General features: G+C 40.8%; 1 protein-coding gene and 1 long non-coding RNA gene across 2 annotated transcripts; both read left to right on the top strand.

Annotated features, from left to right (window-relative positions):
* The first annotated feature begins 4,815 nt into the window (after positions 1 to 4,815).
* Positions 4,816 to 21,294, top strand: LOC107838262 (uncharacterized). The gene is made up of 3 exons (XR_001664327.1): positions 4,816 to 4,826; positions 11,631 to 11,633; positions 16,732 to 21,294. It is a non-coding gene; the product is annotated as an uncharacterized LOC107838262 (long non-coding RNA).
* Positions 10,088 to 21,294, top strand: flrt2 (fibronectin leucine rich transmembrane protein 2). Its single transcript, XM_007568948.2, has 2 exons — positions 10,088 to 10,614; positions 13,558 to 21,294. Exon 2 carries the CDS (start codon positions 13,995 to 13,997, stop codon positions 15,972 to 15,974), a length of 1,980 nt encoding a protein of 659 aa, XP_007569010.1. The 5' UTR covers positions 10,088 to 10,614; positions 13,558 to 13,994; the 3' UTR covers positions 15,975 to 21,294.
* Positions 21,295 to 24,522: the final 3,228 nt, after the last annotated feature.

The following is a 24,522-nucleotide window of genomic DNA, read 5'->3' as shown; positions in this document are numbered from 1 at the left end:
ATTATGAAATATTATCCCAACTTTCGGACATATCAAGGTTGGTTGAAAAAATCCAGAGCTTTGGAGCCGTTCAAGAGGCAAAAACACCCAAAGTGGTTAGAAGAATCGCTTGTCAGGTTATGGACAGAAAATATGTGGAAGAACGTCCTTACTTCAGATAAGACGGAGCCGGTAAAAACCAGCCCCTTGTTCGTCAAAACGGTCTGGACATTCGGCTGTTGAGAAGCGCGAGCTGCCTGGAGGCGTGGACTCTGAGGGTTTAAATTTTACCCAGTCACTAACGTTAGTCTGCGATGTATGTAATGCGCCAGTTTGACGTTATGAAGCTTACCGGAAATTACCTGCACCGTGAACAACCGTCCTCCGCTGTGAAGAGAGATGTGCCAATCTGAACGAGGCGGCTGTTGAAGTTAATTCAATATTTGGACTGAGCAGCTTCGTTCACTTCCTCCACTGCCATCACTAAAAGTCAAGTCAGTCAGTTTGTGAAAAGAATTAAGGGAATACTCCATCAAAGAGTTCTTTAATTTCATATTGTGTTCCATTTTAGTTTTCATTGTCAAAGCTCAAAGCTGTGAGCAAAATTTAATTGAGGTGAGAAGTTCACTGAGTATTTTCTCCTTCTCTTTTCCACTGTATGTTGAGTCAGTGCTGACCTGCGTTTGAGGTGATGTGGTAATGTAGCGATTAGTTCCCTCCACCCCCCGGTTCTTTCCTTGCTTATCTGTCTTCAGTGTCTAAACATGTCTTTGCTCCTGTGTGTCACTGAATGACTTATCTGGCACATTCTTGTCCTCACCGTTGGATCCCCGTGATGAACCCTGACTACGTGTCTGCACCCCCCCCTCCCAGCCCCCGGCTTCTGTCCCTTCTGCCGTGACTCATGGTGGCTACAGAGTTTCGCACAGTTTAGCCCGGCAGGCCACGGCGGGCCGCGTCCTCCTCACACCCACCCAGAAGACTTCCTCTCTGCTCGAGTCAGAAACGGGGGAAATTTGGCCCAGATGTGACTTCAAACAAAAGAAAAGCTGCAGGGATTGGAGGTGGGATCAGGCCCATCTTTCGCCTGACCCCGGGACCTGCTCCTTCCTGGCATCTGTCTATTTTTCTTCTCCACTGCATCTCTTCTGTGCTGAGCTCTTCAAAGTTGTTTTTTTCCGTTGCTCCTTTTATGGCTGGTAGAAGGACAAGGCTGTTTTTAACAAGTGCTGATCCGTCTGACTGGCCTTGCTGCTGAACATCATGCGCAGAAAGATTAAGAGACGATGTGATACAAGATCAGTGTCTCAAGGAACTTTGTTCTCCTTTGAACTATCCATCACGATGTGCATTGTTCTCTGGGTTTCCTCCCCCCTCTGCTTCCTCAACTCATACACTATGACAGTACAATGGACTTTGAGTAAGTAAGTGTTATAATTCACTCTAATGAAGGCCATTATTATTGTTTGAGCTGCTGAGCTCAGCATGAGGTTTAGCACAGATTTGCCAACATGGTCATTTTTTTGCAATCTTGAAAGCTTGGAATGTGGCTCTGTGAAGCTATTAAGACTCAAAATGCTAACACCTGCGTCAGAGTTTCTGCACATTTTTCCAAAAGTTTCCACACACAAATGGCTTGTTTTGCTGCTTTTCTTATGACTCGGTGATATTTTAGTACAGAACATTTTAAACAAATTGGATTTTTGTTGGCGTTTTGCGCAGTACGTTATTGACAGCTGCTAGCGAGAAGCTAAAGTCTGCTAATGCTTCAGAAGCCATCAGAAAATGCTTACCACTCCAAATGCATTAATACTCACCATGGAAACTGTCTTAATATGTAAATTCTTCCTAATTCCTAACTGGGCATGTCTCAATAAACTTTGCTGGACGATGAATTGTTGCAGAAACTATTATGATAAACAACAATATTGTTGTTTTGAGACCATTTTCAAATAAATACATTGATAATTTCAAAATAATGCAAGTTTGTGCTCTCAAAGGTCGATGAAGTTTAATTTTGTAAAGAACAAGTCACCCAGGAACTGGAAGATATTTAAATAAAGCCACCAAATAAAACATAAACCAAAACCAATAAATAAAATGGAAATAAAAACTAAATTCAACCAGAGCCATAAATAAAACAGATTATGAAGTCCAAACAAAATTGGTCTTTAAAAAAATTTAATTTTAATTTTTCTGCAACACACTGCAAAACAAACTCTTACCAAGTATTTTTGGTTTAGTTTCTAATGTAAATATCATAGTAAACTTGAAATGAGACAAAAACCAACAAGTTAATTATAAGTTTTATTGATGAAAAAGTACTAATCCTATTGGCAGATTATTTCTCTTACAACATGGGAAAATATCTTATGAGTGAAATAATCTGCCAATGGAACAAATACTTTTTCATCAAAATTAAGAAATTATTGACTTAAAGTTATTTATTGACATTTTGCAACGCAGGTTTAAAAATGACATAAGCAAAGGGCTTTAAATAGAGAAAACGGTCAGGAGAAAAGCTGAAAATAATCTTTACTTTGGAAAAAACAACAACCTGAAAACCTTAAATGGAACAGCTTCCTTTGTATTACCTTGACTACAAACACATCAGTGAAACGTTTCAGTTGAAAATATGATATTACATGGCAGTAATCTGATATACTAAACAGTGGGAGGACTAGGATGACATGGCAGCTCTGTTGGAGTGATTTTTTTTTTCTTTTTTTTTTTTGCCTCCCCACCCTCCCAGTTTGCCCTCCGTCTCTGCGCGGCCCCTCCCACCTCCTGCCATCCTGCTTCCCATCCCTCTCTCAGCAGAACTACAGGGACTTGCTTGTTAAGTCGGTGATTTTACAGCCTGGCATCAGCACAGGGCAGCATTGAGCGAGGAACGCGCGTTCGCTCCTCGATAAATTCACATCCGAGACCTTGCTTACTGCATGCACCGCCACATATGAAATGGCCCTGATTGAGTGCTGCTAGGCCTTTTGACAGCGTCCCCATCAATTTTAGACTTTTTTTTTTATTATTAAAGCTACTGTATGCCCTGCTGATAAATCTTCTTGCCATGTGTCATATCGCATTTTGCTGTGCAGTCTTTCAAAATTATCTATGTCCTCTGAATGCTTTTACATTTTTTTTTTCATATTACAAACCACATACTAATAAATTGCATTGCCGCTTTGATAGTATTTTAATTATTTATTTTACAAAAAGAAAACATCTGTAATTGGAGCATGTATCTGTAATCATCCTTCATTTCAAAATTAGTAGAGCTCCATTTTTTTCCTGTCTTTCTGCAGGTCTACAGGCAGACTAGTTGGGTGTTGACTTATGTTCTCTCTGTGCTTCTTTCTCTCTTTTTTCCCTTTTAAACCTTTTCCTCCCTCTTTCCATGTTCCTGAAATAAATCCAAAGCAATTTCTAATAAAGCGCATACATTAAAAAATCAACTAAGTTTTCAATCAAAAGTGGCGGGTTTTTGACCAGCCTCAGTCAGACTGGATGGAGAATATCTCAAGTCTAGCCATTGATTCTCACACGGGTTTAGGTCTAGACTTTGACTGGGCCGTTCTAATGTAAAAGTAACTAACATGTCTTTTGCAGCTTCTAACATGTTTTATTTTGCCCTTTATTGATTCAAATGTCCTGGTCTCAACTTATTGACAATATAATCACCTAAATGGACAAACACTACAAAAACACAAACTCTTGTCAAGTCTTTTTCTAGTGAAAATATCTTGGTACACTTGAAAGCAACTTTTGATTAAGACATAAGGGCTTGTTTTAAGTAAACAATTCTTTTGTATTGATAAAGAAGCACTAATTCCACTAGTAGATTATTTCACTTGTAACATGGGAAATATGTCATAAGTGAATTAATCTCTTTCTGTTATTAGCAAAAATGCATTTAAATCCAACATTGTTTGTTGTGAAAGAACAAATGATGCCCTGCTTAGTGTTGCACTTTAACAAATCCCAGTTAAAATATGTTGAACGTCGTCATTGTTTTGTTATAAAGTGTAGGTATAGTTTTTCATCTGCAGCCCTGATACATCTGAACAACTACAGAAGGTGTGGATGAAATGTAGTTTAACTGTTCATGTCAGAAGATGAGTTTTCTCATCTAAATTACATCACATCCTGTTTTAGTTGCTGTATTTCCTCTAGTTAAGAGACTTTGTGATCTTTAGAAACTGGTCCAGTGGTCAACCAGCTGACACTATAGGAAAGGGAAGCAAACAACAAAATCTCCTTAAACAACAACAAAAAAAGATATTACCACTGTAATTATAAGTAAATTCAACAAAAGAAGGAAGGAAAGCTGAGCTCTTCACATTTATAAGGAATTGAACTCAGAGCAGATAATGAACTTCTGACCAACACATGGAAACAGCGTTAATCCTTCATGTGCCACATTCCTGAGCAAACGTAATCAGTAGTGTTCATTTCTGCCTCAAATGAAATCCTGATGTTTAAAATGAACAGACACAAACACTTAATTTGAAGGAAAACTGAGCTGCAGCTTTATTTGTAACATTGCCCGTACAGCTGGGTAAAAATGCTCCAAGCTCCATGAGCAAAACACTCGGCGTGTTGTTGACTGACTCGTCTGGTCGGCTCTCCTCAGAGCCCCGCTGCGGCGTGAGCCGTATGTAGATTGATAATCGACAGGGGCAGACGTAATTACACCGCCTTGGAAATTAATGAATGCATTGATCGCCCACTCTAAACATAATCAGCATATTTTTCCTCAAAGCCTGGCGAATCTCGAGCGACGGGGCCCGATTACATCACCGCTCGCCGTGATACTGTGGTTTCCCACACTCGGGCTCCTGAAAAGGGTCTCGCCTAGACTTGCCGAGGGGAAGGGGGTTTTTAAACACTCATGCTGTTGGCACCTTTGAAGTGCCTCTCAGTGTCCAGATGTAAATTCATGCATGAGGGAGGAATGTGATAAGCTAATGATGTCTTCAGGGACCGGAGTGGATACAACCAGGGGGAGAAACATATCTGCATATCTAAGTGGATGGTTTTTTGTTTTTTTTTAAAGCTCATCTACTCTCCGTTAGAGTCTGGGGCCTGAGCAGGAGCAGATGGACGGAGCAGGCTTTGAAGTTCTCTGGGGTCATGGGTATCTGTAGTTTTATCATGCCGCACATGCGTGCCGAGTAAATATGCCACACCAAAACACAGGGCAAGGCAGTGGGAATTTCCACTTTGAGATCGGAGAGAGGGTGCATGTGGATGTTTTACTATTTTACTTTGCCTTTTTTCCTGTGAATAATTTTGTTCCAACATAGGACTAAATATGGGCAAAGTTTATAGGGATATATAAAATATTCTAATAACATGACATGAATTATGTGAATATTTCCTAAATAAAGTGCAAAATATTATTTGAAAGCAAATCAAAACAAAATTTGTTGAGGTAGATATCAGAAACTTTAATGCAAAAATAAAAACAATTAAAAGAGGGAATCTCAAACTAAAGAATCGACCTTTCCACGCTAGCATGGATCCAGTATTTATACCAATTTGGTGTCTGTTATTTATTTTTTGGATCATTCCAAATCCATACATCCTGCACACACCACCTTCATGCTCAAGCATGGTGATAGCAGCATTATGCTGTGGGGGTTATTTTTGTCAACATGGAAGCTGCTCAGGAATAACTAATGCAAAAATTCAAGGAGCCTAATCAGGATCTACTAGGATTTGGGCCCCTGAGCAAGAGCCGCATTGGGTGTCCTGTAGGTGCAGAAAAAAATATTTTACTAAAGGAAATTACTGCAAATTAATATATCAGTCCTATAAGCTGATAAATGGTAGTTTATATAGTGTAATATCATAAAATATTAAGAACTTGATTGGGTGTGAATACTTTTGCAATACAGTGCACAGCATGCAGTCATTAAAGCTTAAAGGAATGAACCAAACAGACACTTCATTAGAATAATAACTAGATTTTTTCTTTTTCTTTTTTTTTTTTTTTTAAACCTAAAGCCTAATACTATTCCAGCCTTTCACACGTAAATGCCGCTCAGCTATTTTGCTTGGCAACAATAAACACAATTAAATTAACGGGCCGTATAATGGCGCCGGTGTGTTTATCCTCACAGGGCCCCTCAGGTAGCTGTAATTTTTATTCTCATTTGCCTGCTTGAAAGAGACATTCCATAATGCAGCAGCGGCCGGGAACGAAGTGCACCGCCGCGAAGCACGTCCATCAAAGGGAAAATAAAAATAGGCCGTTTCCTCTAAATTCATTCAATCAATAATGCATGCCGTGCAGAGAAGCTTGATTTATGAAGGAATTAAACGTTGTGGACTTGGGCTTCGCAACAGCCGTCCGTCCCAGAGACAAGGCAGACGAAATTGGACATGAAGGGAGGGGACATTTGGAACAACCAAATTGTCTCGTGACGGAGCTGACGAGTCGGGCCGTCGCGGCGCGTGCGCGAAATGACAGACGGCGGTTTAAACGGGAGCCTTGTTATTTGCTGCCAGTCTGGTGTTTGATTTATATGTTGAAACGGGTCACTAGAAGTCAAACATTAATATCGCTCGGGAACCGGAGGCACAGATGAAAGGGAAAATGTGCACCTGCTGACCCGTGTGGATCCTGTGACTCCTGTGTGCCTTTCTGACCTCGACCGCCAGACGGGGGGAAAACAAAGAACATGACGGGTTTAATTTTTTTTTTTTTTAAGTAAAACTTGGGCCTTTGAATATTCTTTCATTTGTATTTCATTTCTTTTCTGCCTCAGTGGATATAAATTAAACAGAAACTGCAATAAGATTAAATGGCTTAAGCTGATGTACCTCTGAAATTTGATGCCTGAAATTGCATAATGGCCATAAACTACCGTGCTGCACGACTGAATCGTTTCTCCATAGCCTAAAACAGATAAAGTATATATACTTTCATCGTTCAGTTTTCAGGTCCGCGTTCAACTCAGATTAAGAGTCTGTATATTGTACTTTTAGAGGTAAGTTGGCTAATAAACGCTGAAAAGTGTGTAAGCCTGGCTAAGATGGGGATACTGTTTTAACTTCTGTTGCCAGAATTGGTCCCTTTCCACAACCTTCGAAGAGGTGTTGAGATTAAAATGTCTATCGAGCATCTGGTGAAAAGACAACTTCCATCAAACCCAGTAGTCTGTTTTAAAAAAAGAAAAGAAATGAAATACACCTCTCTGCCCAGGGTAATGTTCTGCCAGGGGGCGGCAATGTTCTGCCACTCTTATATTGTTGTTCTCTCTGTGTCGAGTCTTAAATACTCAACTAGCAGCTAAAGCCATGATTTTACACATTCACTCTCTTTACTCTCTCTTACTTTGTGCTGCTCTTATCACTCATTCAAAAATCTAAATGACTTAAACAACTGTTAATAAACTATACTTAATCTGAGTACCTTACTATTTTTTATTTTAAAAAGAGAAATGTTTGCATTACAAGATAGCGGTGGAAATACAGCATGAAGAGGCACAATCACAGAAAAATCTAACATTTATAAAGTTACTCTCTACAACAACAGATGAATGGGCAACACTACAGAGTCAAATTCATTCAGACACTGCACGGTGTGATGAAAAATGCTAATATTTTGATCAGAGTCATGCTAGCACCATTAAGTTTTTAAGCTATGTTAACTACCAGCAAATATTTGTCACTCTGATCCATAAATTATAAGATTAAGGCTGAAGCAGTAAATCCCCTGGGTGTTCCAAACAGAGCCGGGGTGTAACTTATAGTTTAATGTTTTTCCATTGGCTTCCTTAAACATTAGCATCTGCGGCCGCAGCCCTGTATGTTTTTAGAAGCTAAAAACGTCCATTTTATAGGTTACAGGTTAATTTTGGTTGCTTTTCCACTGCATTCTCTGTACGAGTAGAACCAGAGGGTGGAATGGACGAGTAGAGGAGATAAAGAGTGCAACAGACACGCGGGACGTCTTAGGATTTGGACAGGTGAAGAAGAGGTTATCGGCTAGATAAGGCATGGAGTTATCGGCTTGTCACAGTTCAAAGTGACCCTGCTTGCATAACAGAACATAGACTGTTCCAACAAACAATTCACCGGACGACTGTCATCAGCGTTGAGGCTGTAACTACTTCCTGGTGTTTGACTCGCGCTGGGAACAATTGAAGTAATGACCGAGTCGAATGCGGACTCAATCAGTGGTTATTTTTGTTTCATTTCTAGATGCAAAGCCCAGCATAGCACATCATGTACTCATTTCAACGTTAAAGACGTTCAAACATGTTTGATTAGGGTCAAACGTTACAACCTCAACTCCACCTCTGAGTTTATCTTAGTTGGGGAAAAAAATGTAAAACTTTCATAATTTATTTCCCCATTTGTTTTTTTAAACATTATTTTGAGTGCATGAAAGAGAAAAAAAGAGGGAAGTAGGGTTTTATATGTATTTCATGTTAGTGCTTGTGGCTAAGTGTGCCTTGCTCTAATGAATACGGCTGTGCATGTTTTAGTGGAATTACATTTGTCGCATGACGTCTGAAATGTTGACGTCCAACTACTGAAAATCAGCTGGGACTCCATGAACCATGACTGTAAATCCAACATGGCTGCCACAGTCGAGGAACATTGAAAGTTGGAGCTATTTGCACACACGCTATTAGACGACATCCATTTCCCATAAAATTCAGAGAAATATTTTGACGTTGGTTTGTAACGCTAATTCTATTGGAGCATCCTCTAGCTAGCAATTGTAATAGATTTAAGTTGGGAGTCGTATCACTCCGAGCTGCTTTCTTAAACCAGGCCTATAAACCACAGCAGTGACTTAAGTCCCATTTGCAGGTTATAATTATGAATTGGTGCTACTTTAAAACACTCTGTGTTCATTTTTGCTTCAATAAATGACCCAATGATGCTGGAAAAGACGATTGTTGTGGCCCATCACCGAGGCTGCAGCAGCACAGATGTACCCAATGCTGATGTTGGCGTCCACATTTCTAAAGAAGTATTTTTTTCAAAGAAGCTACATGGCTGATGAGGGAAACACTAGAAAGCTGAATAGATATAATAGCACTTTGCACCAATCTAATGGCTGAATAACCTTAACAGATAAAAAAAAAATTAATATCTTTGTCATTGAGCTCATCTCTCCATTCGTTCAATAATTTGGCAGCAAAAAAAATTAAAATGTTAATTTTGTTGTTAAATAGTTTGATTAAAATGTTATTAATTGTGATAAATTACAGACCGATTAAAGATTTTAATCGATTCTCATCATTAATAAAACAAATTAAACTTCATGTGATATGTTTTCTTTGTGGTCCTATAAAATACTTTGTGACGAGGAAAAAAAATGAGGGAGAGGAGACTGTGCTACTGCCCCTTTAAGCCCTTTCTAAATTCAGGCAGAGAGGATGTATTCAGTTTTCTTTGGGGGGCTGCGGGGGCACGGAGGAAGAGTCTGCCCATGGCCCGATTCATGCTATTATCACCACTGGATGTAGGGTTAGTGTTAAACATTAATGCTAAAAATCTTTGTTAAATTAGTCCTACTGTGAAGGTTGATCCAGATACCCGTGGAAAACTGAAAAAAACTCAAACGGGTTTAGCTTTTCACTGTTTAAGTCGATCAAATTACGAATTAAAACCAAACTTTCAAGCGAGTTTGAGCTAATCATAAAATATCCCCACACAGCGAACAGTGCAGCTGAAGGTTTTAGCCAACAAAATCCACTAATCCAAAGAAATAAAGGAATCTGCTGTGTGGTTATTGTTTTTTTTTGTTTGTTTGTTTTTTTCCCCACCGTGGATGTGACTCCAAGTCGAATGCCTGGATTTTGTGCATGAAGCGCAAATGAAAGCCGTGTTATCGCTGCGGGCTGAGGGGGAGGCTGGGCGAATAACGCGCAAGGATCAAGTCTGTTGAGAGGCAAACTATTTTGTGCAGTTTGAGGGGCGGCGGGGAGGATCTGTGGCTTAGAGCCATCACGGAGCTGCTGGAAGGAGAGGCATTCTTCACCGTGAGGAGGGGGCGGAGGGACGGAGGAGAGGAGAGGAGAGGAGAGGGAGAGGTGAGCGGAGCAGGCACGTCGCACTATCAACTGAATCCATCTTGGAAAACAGCTCGCAGGGAGTCCGAGCTCCGAGTTGCGCAGGCAGAAGAAGACTTGAGCCTCCCGACTTTTTCTTTTCTTTTTTTTTTTTTCCTTTTTCTTTTTTAAAAGAAATAAAAAACGCACACGGACAGACGGACGCAGCTGGCCACCATGGCCCGTCGGAGCGGATCGGGAGAGTGTGTCCTCGCCGCGCGGAGACGGTGTGTGAGCGGGGAGCCGCGTTCCTCGGTCCCGGTGCGCCGCGGACTGTGCTGAGTGGAAGCGGCGGAGCTCTCACACACACGCACACACACACACGCACACCCGGTGAAAAAGTGCGGACGCACGGACGGAGAGAGCGCTCAGGAGACGGAGGGGGACCCATGCGGGATAAAAATGTTACGCTGTTCCGAGGAGTCGTCGGGTCCACGCCGCTGATGGGAACATTTTACGCACGGACACGCAGCGGGACCGCATGAAGGACAGAGGATCGGACAGAGGGCAAAAGTTAAATGCGGTTGCGGGGTTCGAGATGGACGCGGGGTCGCAAAAGGTACGGAGAATGTCTCATGTTAAAGCGGGAGAGAAATGGAAAGAAATGCATGTGTGGCTCTGGCCTAAATTACATTAGGATCGAAGACTTTTTCTATAATGTATGTGCAAACACACAAAACAACTCAACCTCTTTACAGTCATCGCATTATACACTTTTTCTTTAAATTAATTCCACATTTTTAGTTCATGTTAGTTGGATGCCGTGGATTACTGCGCTTTCCGTTTTATTTTCCTCCTTTTTGTGATTTAGAGGAGCTTTTCGCTCTCGATGCACTGCACGCTCTCCTGCCCCCTTCCTTTAGAAATAGTTCATTCAGATGAACAGCCCTTTGAAGTATACCTGATCGCCTTCTTTTTAAACGCCCCTATCCATTTAAAAAGAAAAAAAAAACTTTTTCTTTTTTCTTTTTTTTTTAAAATTGCGTTTCAGGCGCTAAACCCACTCCTAATCGGATTGTCCTGGTCGCGTATCACCGCGTTCATCTGGTGGTGAGAAACTGTGCTCCCTCGACTGGAAATGAAATTAAAGAAAAGGAGAAAGAGGAGGGGGGAGATTAAAAAAGAAAAGAAAGAGCACCCCCTGACGTGCTGATTCCTGTCTGCATTTGATATGAGAGAATTTTGGTGTTTTCCCGTAAACTTGTGCTGCTTTTTGAAGGTTATAATTTGGATTCTTAGTGGCTTGATTCACGCTGCCATAATAATCTTGACGCTGCTGCCTTCTGCTGTAGATTCAGCCGCATTTTATCGCCTCATGCGGTTGCTTATCCTTATCCACCCCCACCGCCACCACCACCCCTGAAGCTTATTTGATTAAATTTAGCTCTTTTCAATTTAGAAAAGTAGATCACAGATGTGTGTCAAAGGATTGTTCCTGTGTCTCTGTCTCCCATCTCCACAACAAGCAAAGGCAGGGTATACTTTTTATTTTTGTTAAAGCGTGGCTATATGTTTAATTGGGTTGTGTCGATAAAACCAGCTTAGATGATGATGGGTTCAGGAGAACGAGACAAGATGGTTTGGGAAACTAAGAATCCAGTTTTTGTTCCTGAAGGTTCTACTGACTGAACATTACGGTCCTAGAAAACACAGAAAGTACTATAATTTTGCTTTCTCAAAAAGAATAAATCTAGCATCACTTTTGAGAAAAGCTGTGAAGCTAATGCTAACGTCAATGTTTTTAGCTAACAATTAGCTAAAAACATTGACTGTGTTCTGCGCTGCTTCCATATAATTTGTTTGTTTTTTTCGACTGAGCCTCCAAAATACGTCATAAGTGTTGCATGTTTTTTTTTTTCAATGAGTTATATGTAAGTTCACTCTTTAAAGCACTCACCTTATTCTTATGGAGCTTATAAGAATAGTCTATTCTTATAGGCCCTATCTAGGTATTGGTGGCATACTGTAAAACAGCATATATATATATATATATATATATATATATATATATATATATAAAATGTGAGATATTTTTCATAGCTAATTAGCTATGTATTCTTTTGCTTTCATGTTTAACTAGGGGTAACATGGTGATTTATTCACTTTCTAATCTACTAACCCCATAAAAGAACCTGCAGCATATTTTTCCACTTTTATGTTTTATAATTGTTAGTGTAAAACAAAAAACCGGGATCAGTCAATAAGACTTGATCAGTGCATCCATTGAGCCATCGATCAGTTGTTTTTTTTTAAATAGATTTCATCCGTTATAGCTGCCAGATGTAATTAACATAAATTTTAATTGGTAAAAGCGTCCTACTGTCCTTTAACGCTGTCTGTTTTCCCAACCTGTCTCTTTCTGGCTGCTCCAAACCGAGCAGGAACCCTTCATCTACACTCATGGCCACTGCAGTGCTTAACATTCAACTCCTTGCTCCCACCACTGTGGCCGACTCAGGGAGGGGCTTCGGTCAAAGCTGAAAGCTGCAGATGACGACCACTATCTTTAAATCATGCAAAGATGGAAGAAGAGGTGTTTGATGGCTTATAAAAGTTGGAATAATGGATCCGGAGGGGTGGTAGTGGGGTGGGGGGGTACTCAGTATCTCTCCAATGCTAAGTTATAAGTCTGTATTGTTCATGCATTGCAGCTTGAAGGGGAATATGATTTTTCCAATCCCATTCCAGTTGGCAGGTCGTGTATGTCACTCCGATCCAGAGGGGGAGCCGACATGCAGTGTCTCTATTCCTCGACTGCCTCTGCTTCTCCCACTCCCCACCCACTCACCCCCAATGTCCCCGGCCTTAAATTTGCACGTCATTCCAGTCTGCGCTGGTAATAACAAGCTCCTCTGCGGGCCACCGGCAAAACAGTCGCCTCTGTTTACTGTAAGCAGTCGTGTTTACTCGTGCACCTTTCCGTGCAACGTCTGCTCAAGCAGCTGGAAATAAAGAGAAAATAATAACAATAAAAGCAGGTGCAGCTCTTATTTATCCGTTTTTATCCCCCTCCTCATGTTGTCTTCTTCTCACCAGAAACTGTCTTGTGCATCCATGTTGGCATTTAGAAAGCCGATGTCTTTATTAGCCTTATCTCTTTTTATCATGTTTTCCATTAAGCGGGCCCCGATGTTGCCGAGAAGCCCCCGTGAATCCATGAGTGAGTGTCCTTGCAGTGCTCTATTACCTCCTTTGATAGAGCGCGAGGGGAATAAAAGCCTTCTTTATGTCTGTGAGACCGGATGTGCAAGAGCTGTTCTGAATATTTATCAGACGACTTCTTTTTTTTTTCCCTATATAACATAGTCGGTGTATAATTCCAAACAATATGTGACCTGGGTTGTCTATTCAAGAGACATGGACACATAGATGAAAAAGTGTGTTTGTATGTTAAATAAAGGTACATAAGGCTCGGAAGAAAAAATGAGGTCCCTATTTTTCAAGAACTAACCATTCCTTGAAAAAATAAAAACTTATTTAGCTTCCCTTCATTTTCCCACAGGTCGCTGGATCCAAATGCTGCCCCCTGCGGGCTCTGTGGTGGTCTGGGACCAGCAGTGTGTGACGGACAGGCGAGCAAAGCCTGTGGCGGCCTTCTCCTGCGTGTCTTCAAATTGGCCCTGGCTGAGCTCTTTGTGGAGCAGCGAGTGAAGGGTCCCGCCATTGTTTGACGTCTCAGCATGGATGGAGTCACCACCGCGAATGAGGCCGTTGCTCTTCAGCTGAGGACTAGCATTTACGGGATTACTGTCTTTGTTCCCAACTAACTGTAAATTGTTGCTAGACTCTCCTTTGGTGGACATTTTTGCAGGATCTGGGTTTTTTCTTTTTGTTTTTTTGTTTTTTTTGTGGATACGATACGTACAATTTATTGCCCTTTTTTGGGGGGGGATATACATTTTTTTTATTTTTTGGTTTTCCTTTTTTTGGTTTTCCACTATGGAGTTTCTTTCTGGACCGTGGAATAAAGATTGGGCGTCGTTTTTGCAGTTTTGGTTGACTGTCATCCTTAGCCTTCAAATGCAGTTCAGCCCAATTGCTTCTTGCCCCCAAGTGTGCCGTTGTGACAAAGAGTTTATATACTGCAACGAACGCAGCCTGACATCAGTGCCTCTGGGGATAGGGGAGGGCTACAGCATCCTCTTCCTACACAACAACCAGATCAACAATGCCGGCTTCCCTATGGAATTTCACAATCTAGAATCCATAGAAGTTGTTTATCTGTATGGCAACCAGCTGGATGAATTCCCCATAAATCTGCCCAAAAACACAAAAGTCCTGCATCTTCAGGAGAACAACATCCAAACAATCTCCAGAGCAGCCTTGGCTCAGCTGAGTAAACTTGAGGAATTGCACCTTGATGATAACTCCATCTCTACAGTGGGGGTGGAGGAAGGGGCCTTTAGGGAGGCGCAAAGCCTTAAGCTCCTTTTCCTTACCAAGAACCACTTAAGCAGTGTTCCTATTGGTCTTCCTGAGGACCTGAAGGAGCTGCGGTTGGATGAGAACCGCATAGCAGTTATTGCAGAGGAGGCCTTTCAGAATGTGACGCGCCTGCAGCGCCTCCTGCTGGACGGGAACCTACTGACGGACGAGGGCATAGCGCCAGGGACTTTCAGGGACCTGGGCTCTCTCCGAGAACTGGCTCTGGCTAGGAATTCCCTCACCTTTCCCCCACCCCTCTTACCCAGCCAGTCTCTGGTCAAGCTCAGTCTGCAGGAGAACCTGATCGACCAGATCCCTGTGGCGGCCTTTGCCGACCTAAACAGGCTAGAAAGACTGGATATTTCCTCCAACCAGCTGCAGACTCTTACGCAAGGAGTGTTCGATGGCCTGTCGAGCCTGAAGCACCTTGTGGTGCGCAGCAACCCCTGGCGTTGTGACTGCTCTGTCAAATGGGTGGTGGTGTGGCTCAAGTCATTGCCGTCCTCCATCAACGCCAGGGGGTTTGTGTGTAACAGTCCAGAGAAGGTGCGAGGCATGACAATCAGAGAGCTCACGCTGGATATTATTGAGTGCCCTATTTTCCCTGACCAAACGCCCTGGCCCACCCTCCGCTCCACACCCCCTCCTCCACCCACCACCGCCCCCATCACAACCATGATTTCCACCCTCATCACCACATCTAACCCTTATTACTTTGACTCCCCCTCTCCTCCCTTACCACCCATCCATAATAACCCCCCTGGGCCCCTTCCCCCCTATGAGGATCCCCTTCAGATCTCCTTCCATGTGGTCAACTCCACCAACATCGAGGTGAGCTGGGCGTCCTATTTCACCGTCACAGCTTACAAAGTCACTTGGGTCAAAAGTAGCCAAAGGCAAAACGAAGGGATGCGGGAGAGGACAGTGAGCGGGGATCGGCGCCACCTAAGCCTCACTGACCTCGAGCCCCGCTCGGTGTATCGGATCTGCGTTCACGTTCTGGACACCCTGAACTCCTACCGGCCAGGAGAGGATACTATCTGCTCCGACGCCAGGACCAAGGCGCCCACTTCCACTAAGCCTCCCGGGCGCGAGCAAGCCCCGCAGGACACCCTGAACTCCACGCTGCTCATGGCTGGGATTATAGGCGGAGCGGTCCTCATCATCCTGGTGACGCTGCTGGGCTTGTTCTGCTGGCACATGCACCGGAAGAGCCGGTCGTCCTCGACCAAGTGGAAATACAACCGCGGGCGGAGAAAAGACGACTACTGCGAGGCGGGAACCAAGAAGGACAACTCCATCCTGGAGATGACCGAGACCAGTTTCCAGATAGTGGCTCTGAACAATGAGCAGCTGCTCAAGGGAGACTTCCGGATCCAGCCCATTTACACGCCCAACGGGGGCATTGGATTTAGAGACTGTCACCTCAGCAACAACAGCATAGCCTACTGCAAGAGCAGCAACGTGCCCAGTACAGAGTTCTGCCACACGTGATGCAGTGCTCGGACGGACACGGACCAGAAACAACTGCTTAAATACACACAGTTTGTGTAGATGACATCTAAAAAAAAGAAAAATATACAAAAATTCTAGTGAAATATAACTGTACCATATATATTTCCAAGATCTGTCTACAATGTAATTTATACTGTGGATAATAATGTGGGATTCTCTGCTATCTTTTTTATTCTTAGAAAAAAAAGAGACACAAGTGGGTTTTTTTCTTCTTTATTTTTATTTTTTTTATAACCAGCAGGGTTTTGAAAGTCGTTTCAATGGTCAGTACTGTACATGAACATAGGTTTGTACAATCACGGCACCCTGGGTGTAGCTCCTGACAGACAAATACAGCGTCAGCCTCGGAAACGAACGGGCCGCTCCGGAGGGCTGGGATCCTTTGCTAACCACAGAAACAAAATATGACCTTTTCTGGTTATTATCCTCACAACTCCAAAAACGATTATTCCCTTCCACCCCAGTTACTCCCCGGTAAAACAGAGCAAGGGGAATCGAAGCACTGCTGATTAGTGTTGTAAAATATATATAATTATATATACATATATATATATTTTTTTTATCTAAGTGCACTTTCTTATTGACAGCAGCCAGGCAGGAAGTGAGCAGAGGTGATGGAACTGTGGATAGAGAATGTCAAACTTAAGTATTTGTTGAAATGTTCCCAAAAGTGCCACACGATAATAAAAAGCGTCTTTGTTCTGTTGCTTCACAGAGGAGGTTAGAGTAGTCTTAGTGCAGCTTTCAGCAAAAATAATTAATGTGGGCTTAGAAGCAACAAAGGATTGTTGTCTCTAATGAGGAGACTTGAAGCTCCTTTCTAATTGTAACGTGCTCTTATCCTGTCTTTTTCTTGGCCTAATCTTTTGGCCACAAGGGGGCAGGTTTTCCTTCAACTGTGTGTGTGGGACCAAGTAATGGTAGAGAGGCCAGAGAGATCGCTTTACCTCCATCGTTCTCCCCAGAGCCTTTTGCCCAGACAGCATTACTCACACTCAAGCAGCATAGTCATGCTCATCGAGCTACTTAATGACACGGAAGTGTTTAAAACTAACAGTGTTTTCAGTGTTTGGTGGCTAAATGATATGGATTTTCAGCTGCGGCATAAAGATTCCTCTGAGATTGGAGCAAGACAGAAAGAAAGAAAGAGGGGGGGAGTGATGAATCTGGAGACGGCTCACACATAACGCTAATTATACACCCACATATTTCATCCTTGTCCCGGCGTTTATTAGACATAGTGATGAATTAGAAAATGACTTTGAGATCACACCCCGCCCATGATCACGCCAAGCTCTTTGCCTAGCTCATCATTATTTATCTCTTTCCCTCCCCCCTCGCCAGGCGCCTTATTTCATTTTCAGGTTTGTCCGTCTCAAACGTTTGTACCTGCTCTCTTTAGGGCGGCAGTAGCTGTAAGGATGATTCACACTCTGTCCAACCTGATTTACCCTTCATTTCTAGGCTGCATGCTCTTGATCCCTGCATGGGCTCAATTAAAACTCTCTTCCTGCCCTTCGGCTCAGACGCTGCGGCAGCAGCAGCAGCAGCTCTTCAGCGTGTGAGAGGTCTCCATTTATGCACTTCTCAGGACTCTATTTGATCTGACACAATTTGATTTTAAGGCGGCCAAGCTTAAAGAATTCCCACCCACCTCTCTCCTCGTAATCCTACCAAAAAAGGAAGAAAAATATGTCAACCTTATTTTCACTTGGCCGCATGAAGCCCGCTCCAGATGAAACGGTCTTTAGCTCTTTGCGAGGCTCCACAGACGTTCGTGTTCCAGCCTGTTTTAGACAGTAGGAAACGTTGAGAGCGGAAAACGTTCCAGGGATTTTTTTCTTTTCCAAAGTCTCAAAATTAGTTGCGTTTGATTTTAATTCCAGCCATGATCACTTGTCATAAAGCGTCCCAAACCCTACTGCAAAGCATAGAAACAGTAAATACACAGTATGATAAAACTGACAATTGGCAAGTTATGACCGTCTTTCTATTTGTTTTTAAACTGAAGTTAATTTCTTAAGAGTGACGAGTCCATTTCCATCAGAAAGGATTAGATTTTTTTTTAAAAACACCATCAAGTTGTAACACCAGCAGCATTTAAAATCTAATTTAAAGTAGTTACTATGCAACCACTATTGTCAAAACAAAAAATTAAAAGATTATTACAACCTCACAATTTTCAAGTCGGAATTACAAGTCGGTTGCTTTTTTTTCATGACAAATTATTTGCTTTGACTGTTCGATTTTACAGTAACACGTCTCAAGAACACTTGATCATTTTTCCTGATAATCCGACCAAAAAACAGGAGAAAAATCTGCAGCGCTAATTTCCTACCGGATGCGTGAACCTCCCTCTAGAAGATTCACTTTATTTCTTGGAACAAATTTTAGGTGTAGGTGAACAATTGAAGCAGAAAAAAAATAACAGACTTGTTCCAGATCACAGAGATAATCGGTGGAAGTATTTATCCTCAGTTTTGCAAAGTTAGCTTCACTTGTCTGTAATTCCAGCAGCAGCACCGGTTATGTTTTTAGCAAATTATATTTTGCACATATCAAGTTATTTTCTGTGTCAGCCCTGGTAGATTTATATGTTAAATCAGATTTAAAGCCTGACGGGAAACGAAACAGACGCCATAGGAGAACAAAATTACAGAAGAGGAGTATCAACTTTGGAAAAGACAAAATGGGTCAGCTGGTTTCATTGTTTTATGGAAAAATCAATAATTGGTGAAAAAATCCTTTATTTTTACAGTGTAGCCGTCGAACCCTTTTTCTAAATACTAACTTTTTCCAATGTTTCCCCTGGAAAAGGTTTTTTGTTAATTGCATCACATCTTTGTTAACAATGTTCCAGTCGCAAATCATAAACCAGAAGCATTAGCCAATTGCTATGTTGGTGGACCAGATTATAGTTTTAGCAGTACAAGCCAGTTAGATCATATTTTATGGCTCCAAACACCAAAAGGAACATTTTCACAAAAAATATACCTCACAGCAGATATTGATGTTGGAGCTGATATGATAAAATACAGCCAGTTACTGCAACTTTCACTGTTTTTCTGTCACATATTCAGTGGCAGCTGTTAAGGAAAACTAGCTTAGCGAGTCACAAATGTTAGAAATGGGCAAGAGGTTAAATTTGAAAAGAAAATTATTCTCTCTCGCTGATTTGTAGATAAATTAACAAGCTTGGCCTGAGCCAGGTCTTGCTGTTTTGTGTGTGTTTCGAGTTAAACCAACTGGCTGCTTGCCATTCAGAAATAATGAGTTATTAGTTTGGTCATTAGTATGAGTGTGAGGTGTGTTATTTCAACTTTTCCTTTAAATATAACATAGTCAACGGTTCTGTATGAAATAAAATACCTAAAATAAAAAAACTGTGAGGTAATCCATTCTAAAATCAAAATGGTAAATTCTTGCTATATTTCATTTTTCTTTGTATAACCTGCCAGTTCAGCTACTTTTTCATAAACCCCAAGAAAAAAAAGAAAGTAATCAATAAGGAAAATAGACATTTCTATATTGTCTCCATACCAGTATCACAGGATATGACCCTCACTTGAACTAATTTTTAATTCCCTCTATCCTCAAACAAAATCTAGCAAAATAGTATGAAAGCACATGTTGGTTGTTGCTTTCATTGGCCAAAAATGTGGGAATTCTTAGGTTTGATATGTTAAAAGACTGTTTTAAAAAAAATCTAATTATTCAATGAACTCTTGTGATAACTTAGAGTAAAGTTGAAAAGTTTTTTTTTTTTTTTTTCAGTAACTCAGTTCACAAAGTGAAACCCATTAAACATTAATTAAGGAAAACATTTTCAGATTTCAAGGTTCATAGTTCAGAAATGTGCCTCATACCTGCTTAAAGCTTATTTTTAAAACGTACTTTTAATCTGACGAACGACCATCATTGGATGCATATTCTAATTTATTGAATATAGCTGGCATCTGGAGCCAAGGAAGGCAAAATAGTGTGATTCTAATATTAAAATGAATTTGTTTTAAGTATTAAAAAGGGGGGAAAAAAGCTATTTTCAAAATATGTCACTGTTGTCATAATTTAATATCCACTTTTAGCTCACCAACTACACTACAAAGAAAAAAAACATCTCTAGTTTATGGTTAAATAGAGGTATTTTACTGGAAATTAGAGATTTTCTTTCACAGGTATTTTTTTACAGTATTGCCTGCCTACCCAATTGATAGTTTGAGGTCACAAGTTTCTGCTACTGTTATTTTGTGGGCTGGAAGGTGAAAAGTTTGGGAATCGGTTCTCTGAGCAAATATTGTCCAAGTCGGACGCGATTAGATGGGTTTATCATTAACTTCTGTGGTTACCAAAGCCTCCCCGATTTTTATTTCACCATTTTTCTACTAATACCTACATATCCTCTCGCCCTGCTCACAATGTCCGACGACACCGACCGGATTTGTCCTGGGACTCGCCCCGCTGAGCACCTGACAGGTTTCCCCGTTTTTCGTCATCTAGGTGCCGTTCCTGCTGAACTCTCCCACGCAGTGACACGCTACCATGAACTTTTGTTTGTTCCCCCCACCCCCGCCTTTTCAAAGACAGAAGCCCCATTTTAAAGCCACATGCTGGTCAAACAAGTCAGGTCAAAACATTGCCACATAGTATCTGACCTGTCTGTGAATGTTTAACGGAGACTGATATTTGCCTTACCTTTATTTTGCTAGCTACAGAGAGCTAACGGGGTGAAAGATGGGAAGAGACATCAACAGGAAAAGCTGAAAGGAAAGCACATTTCTTACAGATCCCTAACAGGCAAACAAACTGTTAGCATCAAGCGAACTAGCTAACCGAAGACGGTTCATCCAACATTTTGTGCCAAAAAAAAAAAAAAAACTGAGCCTGAGCAGGCAGCGGTGGAGCTTTGGTTGTTTTGTGGTTTGCGTTTCTCTTAACGTGTCAGGACCAACAGCAGATCAGAAAACCTTCCTGTGGCTCACAGCGTTCCCTTTTTGTGTGTGCGAGAGCGCCGAGAAGCCAACAGGCACAATTTGGTCAGAAACCAGGGATGAAAAACAACAACAAACAAGAGATGATTGGATTTTTGTTGTAAAATACAAATAAAATTAAGATACAAACTTTTACTTTTTCTTGCAGCCCTCAGCAGATGATAGAAATCTGAATGTTTCTTTGTATCATACAAACAAACTCACAGGCAAAGAGACACATCTGCAACCATTTTTATCTCAACAGTCGGGGTTTCTGCTACTTTTGTGTACCTCAAAGGAGTTATGCTGCTTTTTTTTTTTTTTGGACCAGAGATGAAATACAGTTGAATAAAAGCATATGAAATAAACACAAATAAAATAAAGTTTTAAGGCGTCGAGGAAAAGATGATTGTTTTTGTCACATATTTTAGAGGCTGTGATGGAGCGAAAGTGAGATGTAAGAGAGTCAGAACACGAGAAAGCAAGCTAATTGTTTTTTTTGGGGGGGGGTGTGTTTTTTTTTTGGGCTTGTGCATGTTTGGTAAATGAATGTTCCCATCATAAAACAGTAATGACAAAAAATACATCACTTGATTATTTTAGTTTTAAAATGTGAAATATTCCATTTTGGGGGTCAAAAATGGATGAGTAGAAATTTGAATTTAGCTTTAAGAAATGTATTAGAGCTACAAGTTAAGTATGTTGGTTCTGCTCTTGGCAAATCAAATCTACTCTGTCATAGAAAATGAAACAAGTGAAAAATGATGGTTGAAATGATCAAATTTTCAGTGTAGAAAAGCAAACAATTTTATTTTTATTTTTTTATATTGGCGCTTGTGACCTTAGGAGGCACCGTGTCTGATGTCACAAATATATTTCACCACAATAATGAACAAGACCATACAAAGTGAAAACCTCTACAGTTTGAATACGTTTGGAGAACGACAATAATAGATTTAAAGAAAAAAAAAACCTCTGAAGCATTTTCTGCTGTAACTTCAGATATAGATGCTGTTTTTTTGTTTCCATTTACCAGTGAATTTTTATTATTTCATATATTTAAGACATATGTGTTCTTGTCCTTTGACCCCAAAAAGAGTGACTGCCTGCGCTTCAATTTAATATTCTACATTTAAAAATGCAAACAAAAACTTTTTTTTTTTTTTTTTAGTTTTTCATTATTTCCAAAGACAAAATCCAAACATTAAGACACATGTGAACCTTTGTACCATTTGTTTTTACATGGTGGGGGGGAAAAATAATTTACATTTCTTTTCCATCATATTTTAATCACATAAAAAAATCTGTATTTTAAATTGAACATTAATTAAAACCTCTCAATAATTTAGTTTTTAATCGCTGTTTCTGTGAAAATTCAACATCCAAAACATGGAGAGACTGTTCACATTAAAGCGTTTTTTTATTTTATTTTTATTTTTTTTCTAATTCAGACAAACACACGACTCTGGATTCATGTCATCTTTTCTTCATACTGACCAAACCTGTCCTTTAAACTATTAGTGGCATTCTTCAGTTCTTTTTGTTGTTTTGCATGTACTGTATTTAGCTTCATAGCCTTTCATTTTGATCACACACCAGGTTTTGGACTGGCCTTCTTTTCCTCTCCGTCTCTCTGTTTAAGGAAATCCCCAGAGGTGGTTGCGCTGCAGTGTGAGCGAGCGTACGCAGAACGCTTCATGTGGTTTGGAGGACGCAGGCTGGAAAAAAAAAAAAAAAAGAAACTTTTTTTTTTTTGCAGTGCATGTAAAATGGCTACGTTCGGAATACCGGCTTCTCATTTAGACGCGGCAGTGTTACATTAGCCATCCACACCGAGACATTTTTAGGAACCAAAGTTTAATTTTTTATTTTTTTTTCTCATGATGAAATATTGATGTTGTTCCATGTATGTGCCTTGAGGTTGAACTTACAATGTAAAGTCCTTGAAACCTTTAAATGTTTTTGCACAAACTGTAAATACTTAAGTGAAGCTTTTTGAGAAATAAAAAGAGCCATTGGATTTAAACGAACTTTTTTTTTTTTTTTCTTGTGAAGTCACCCGGCATTCTTGGTTTTACACAGAAGCTGGCTAAATTTATTCTGGGTCAGACAGTCGTAATTCTGGGTCAAAGATTTCTGGCTCTGCCCCCACCTGGCCCAGCTATATGGGAAGTGGCTGACATGGTAGCGTAGCCGCCGCGGCTCGGCAGTGAGCTGGGGGGGAAATCCAGGATTTGACTCGTATGGCACTAGTTTAATCCCAGAGTGAACTATTTCCCCTAAACTCTGGAGCCTCCGTCCCAGTTTGGAAACCCACATTAGCCCCAGTCCTAATTCACTCTGACAATTAACCGCAGCTGGAACACAAAAGGGCGTGTCACCCTGGTGTTTGGAGTGGGAAGTTTCTATGTTCCTTAAAAGCCCCCGGAACGTCAAAATGTGATTTGTTATTGCAGAAGTGAAGGTTTTATGTAGAGGCTAACCGGGTGAAATGAACTGTGGCTTTTGGCGCTGGCATCGGCCACCTTGTTGTTCTTCCCTCCTCCTGTGCTGTCCACTTCCATAAACGTTATGCCCTCGTCAAGTTTTTTTTCTTTTTTTTTTTTTTACTAAACTTATGCTCCCAGCTTAAGCAGAGCTAATGTCATGAAGTTCCACTATGGGTTCTTTGTGATGTGGAAATCTTTGTTTTCTAAGAAAGAAAGAGAAAAAAAAAGCTGCTTTAGGATTTGGTTTGACCCAAAATACAGTAACAGCTTTGGACACCGCCGGGTCTAAAGAAGGAATGGACTGGACAAAACGTTAAAAGCGTGAACGTTAACGTATTTAGGCAGGAAAAATGAACCGTCGGCTGTATGACAATGCAAATGTTTCATTTTCATGCATCGCAACTCCCATTATTGTCAAAAGTCTTTTTAAAAATGTCGGCTTAGACATGGCAGCCCCAACAGAAATATCAGGTTTGACTTCCACACTTAGCGTGAGGATATGTGGTTAAAATATGTGCATAAGTAAACATCTTAAAGACAAATAAACACCTTGAAAAAAAATGTCAAATATTAATTTTTTAAAATAAATATCTGGATTTATATATAGAATATTCATGTACAGTTAAGCACAAAACCTTTCCTACAAAATGCATATTTACATCTGAAATTCTTTAAAAAAATGGTTTGTTAAATTATTTAGGTCTTTCTTTTGTATGAAACAAACCCTTTGATGGTTTATCTTTGGTGATGAGCTCCAAGTGTTTGATGTTGGGAAGCTTTTTGTCGTCACCATCTTTAGTCGCCTCCTCAGACTTTCAGATTAAAATCTGGTTTGGCCACCACCAAACGATACCTTAGAGAAGGAACATGGTGGTCTGATTAAAAGATTAGATTAAAACGAAATTTGTCAACAGCATTGGGAGACGTGGGGTTAGTTGCAAATATGCGACAGGCTACAAAACGGAATCCTTCCACCTTGAATTAGTAAAAGACTGAAGAAAAAAAACAAAAGAACCAGAAAGTAGCTTTTTTTATTGCATGTTGAAGATGTTTTATATTCACAATTCAAAA

This window comes from Poecilia formosa, unplaced genomic scaffold, assembly GCF_000485575.1.
Source record: "Poecilia formosa unplaced genomic scaffold, Poecilia_formosa-5.1.2 Scaffold233, whole genome shotgun sequence".
NCBI classification, from domain to species: Eukaryota; Metazoa; Chordata; class Actinopteri; order Cyprinodontiformes; family Poeciliidae; genus Poecilia; species Poecilia formosa.
Note: the sequence above shows the minus strand (reverse complement) of the source record. Positions and strands in the feature narration are given on the sequence as shown.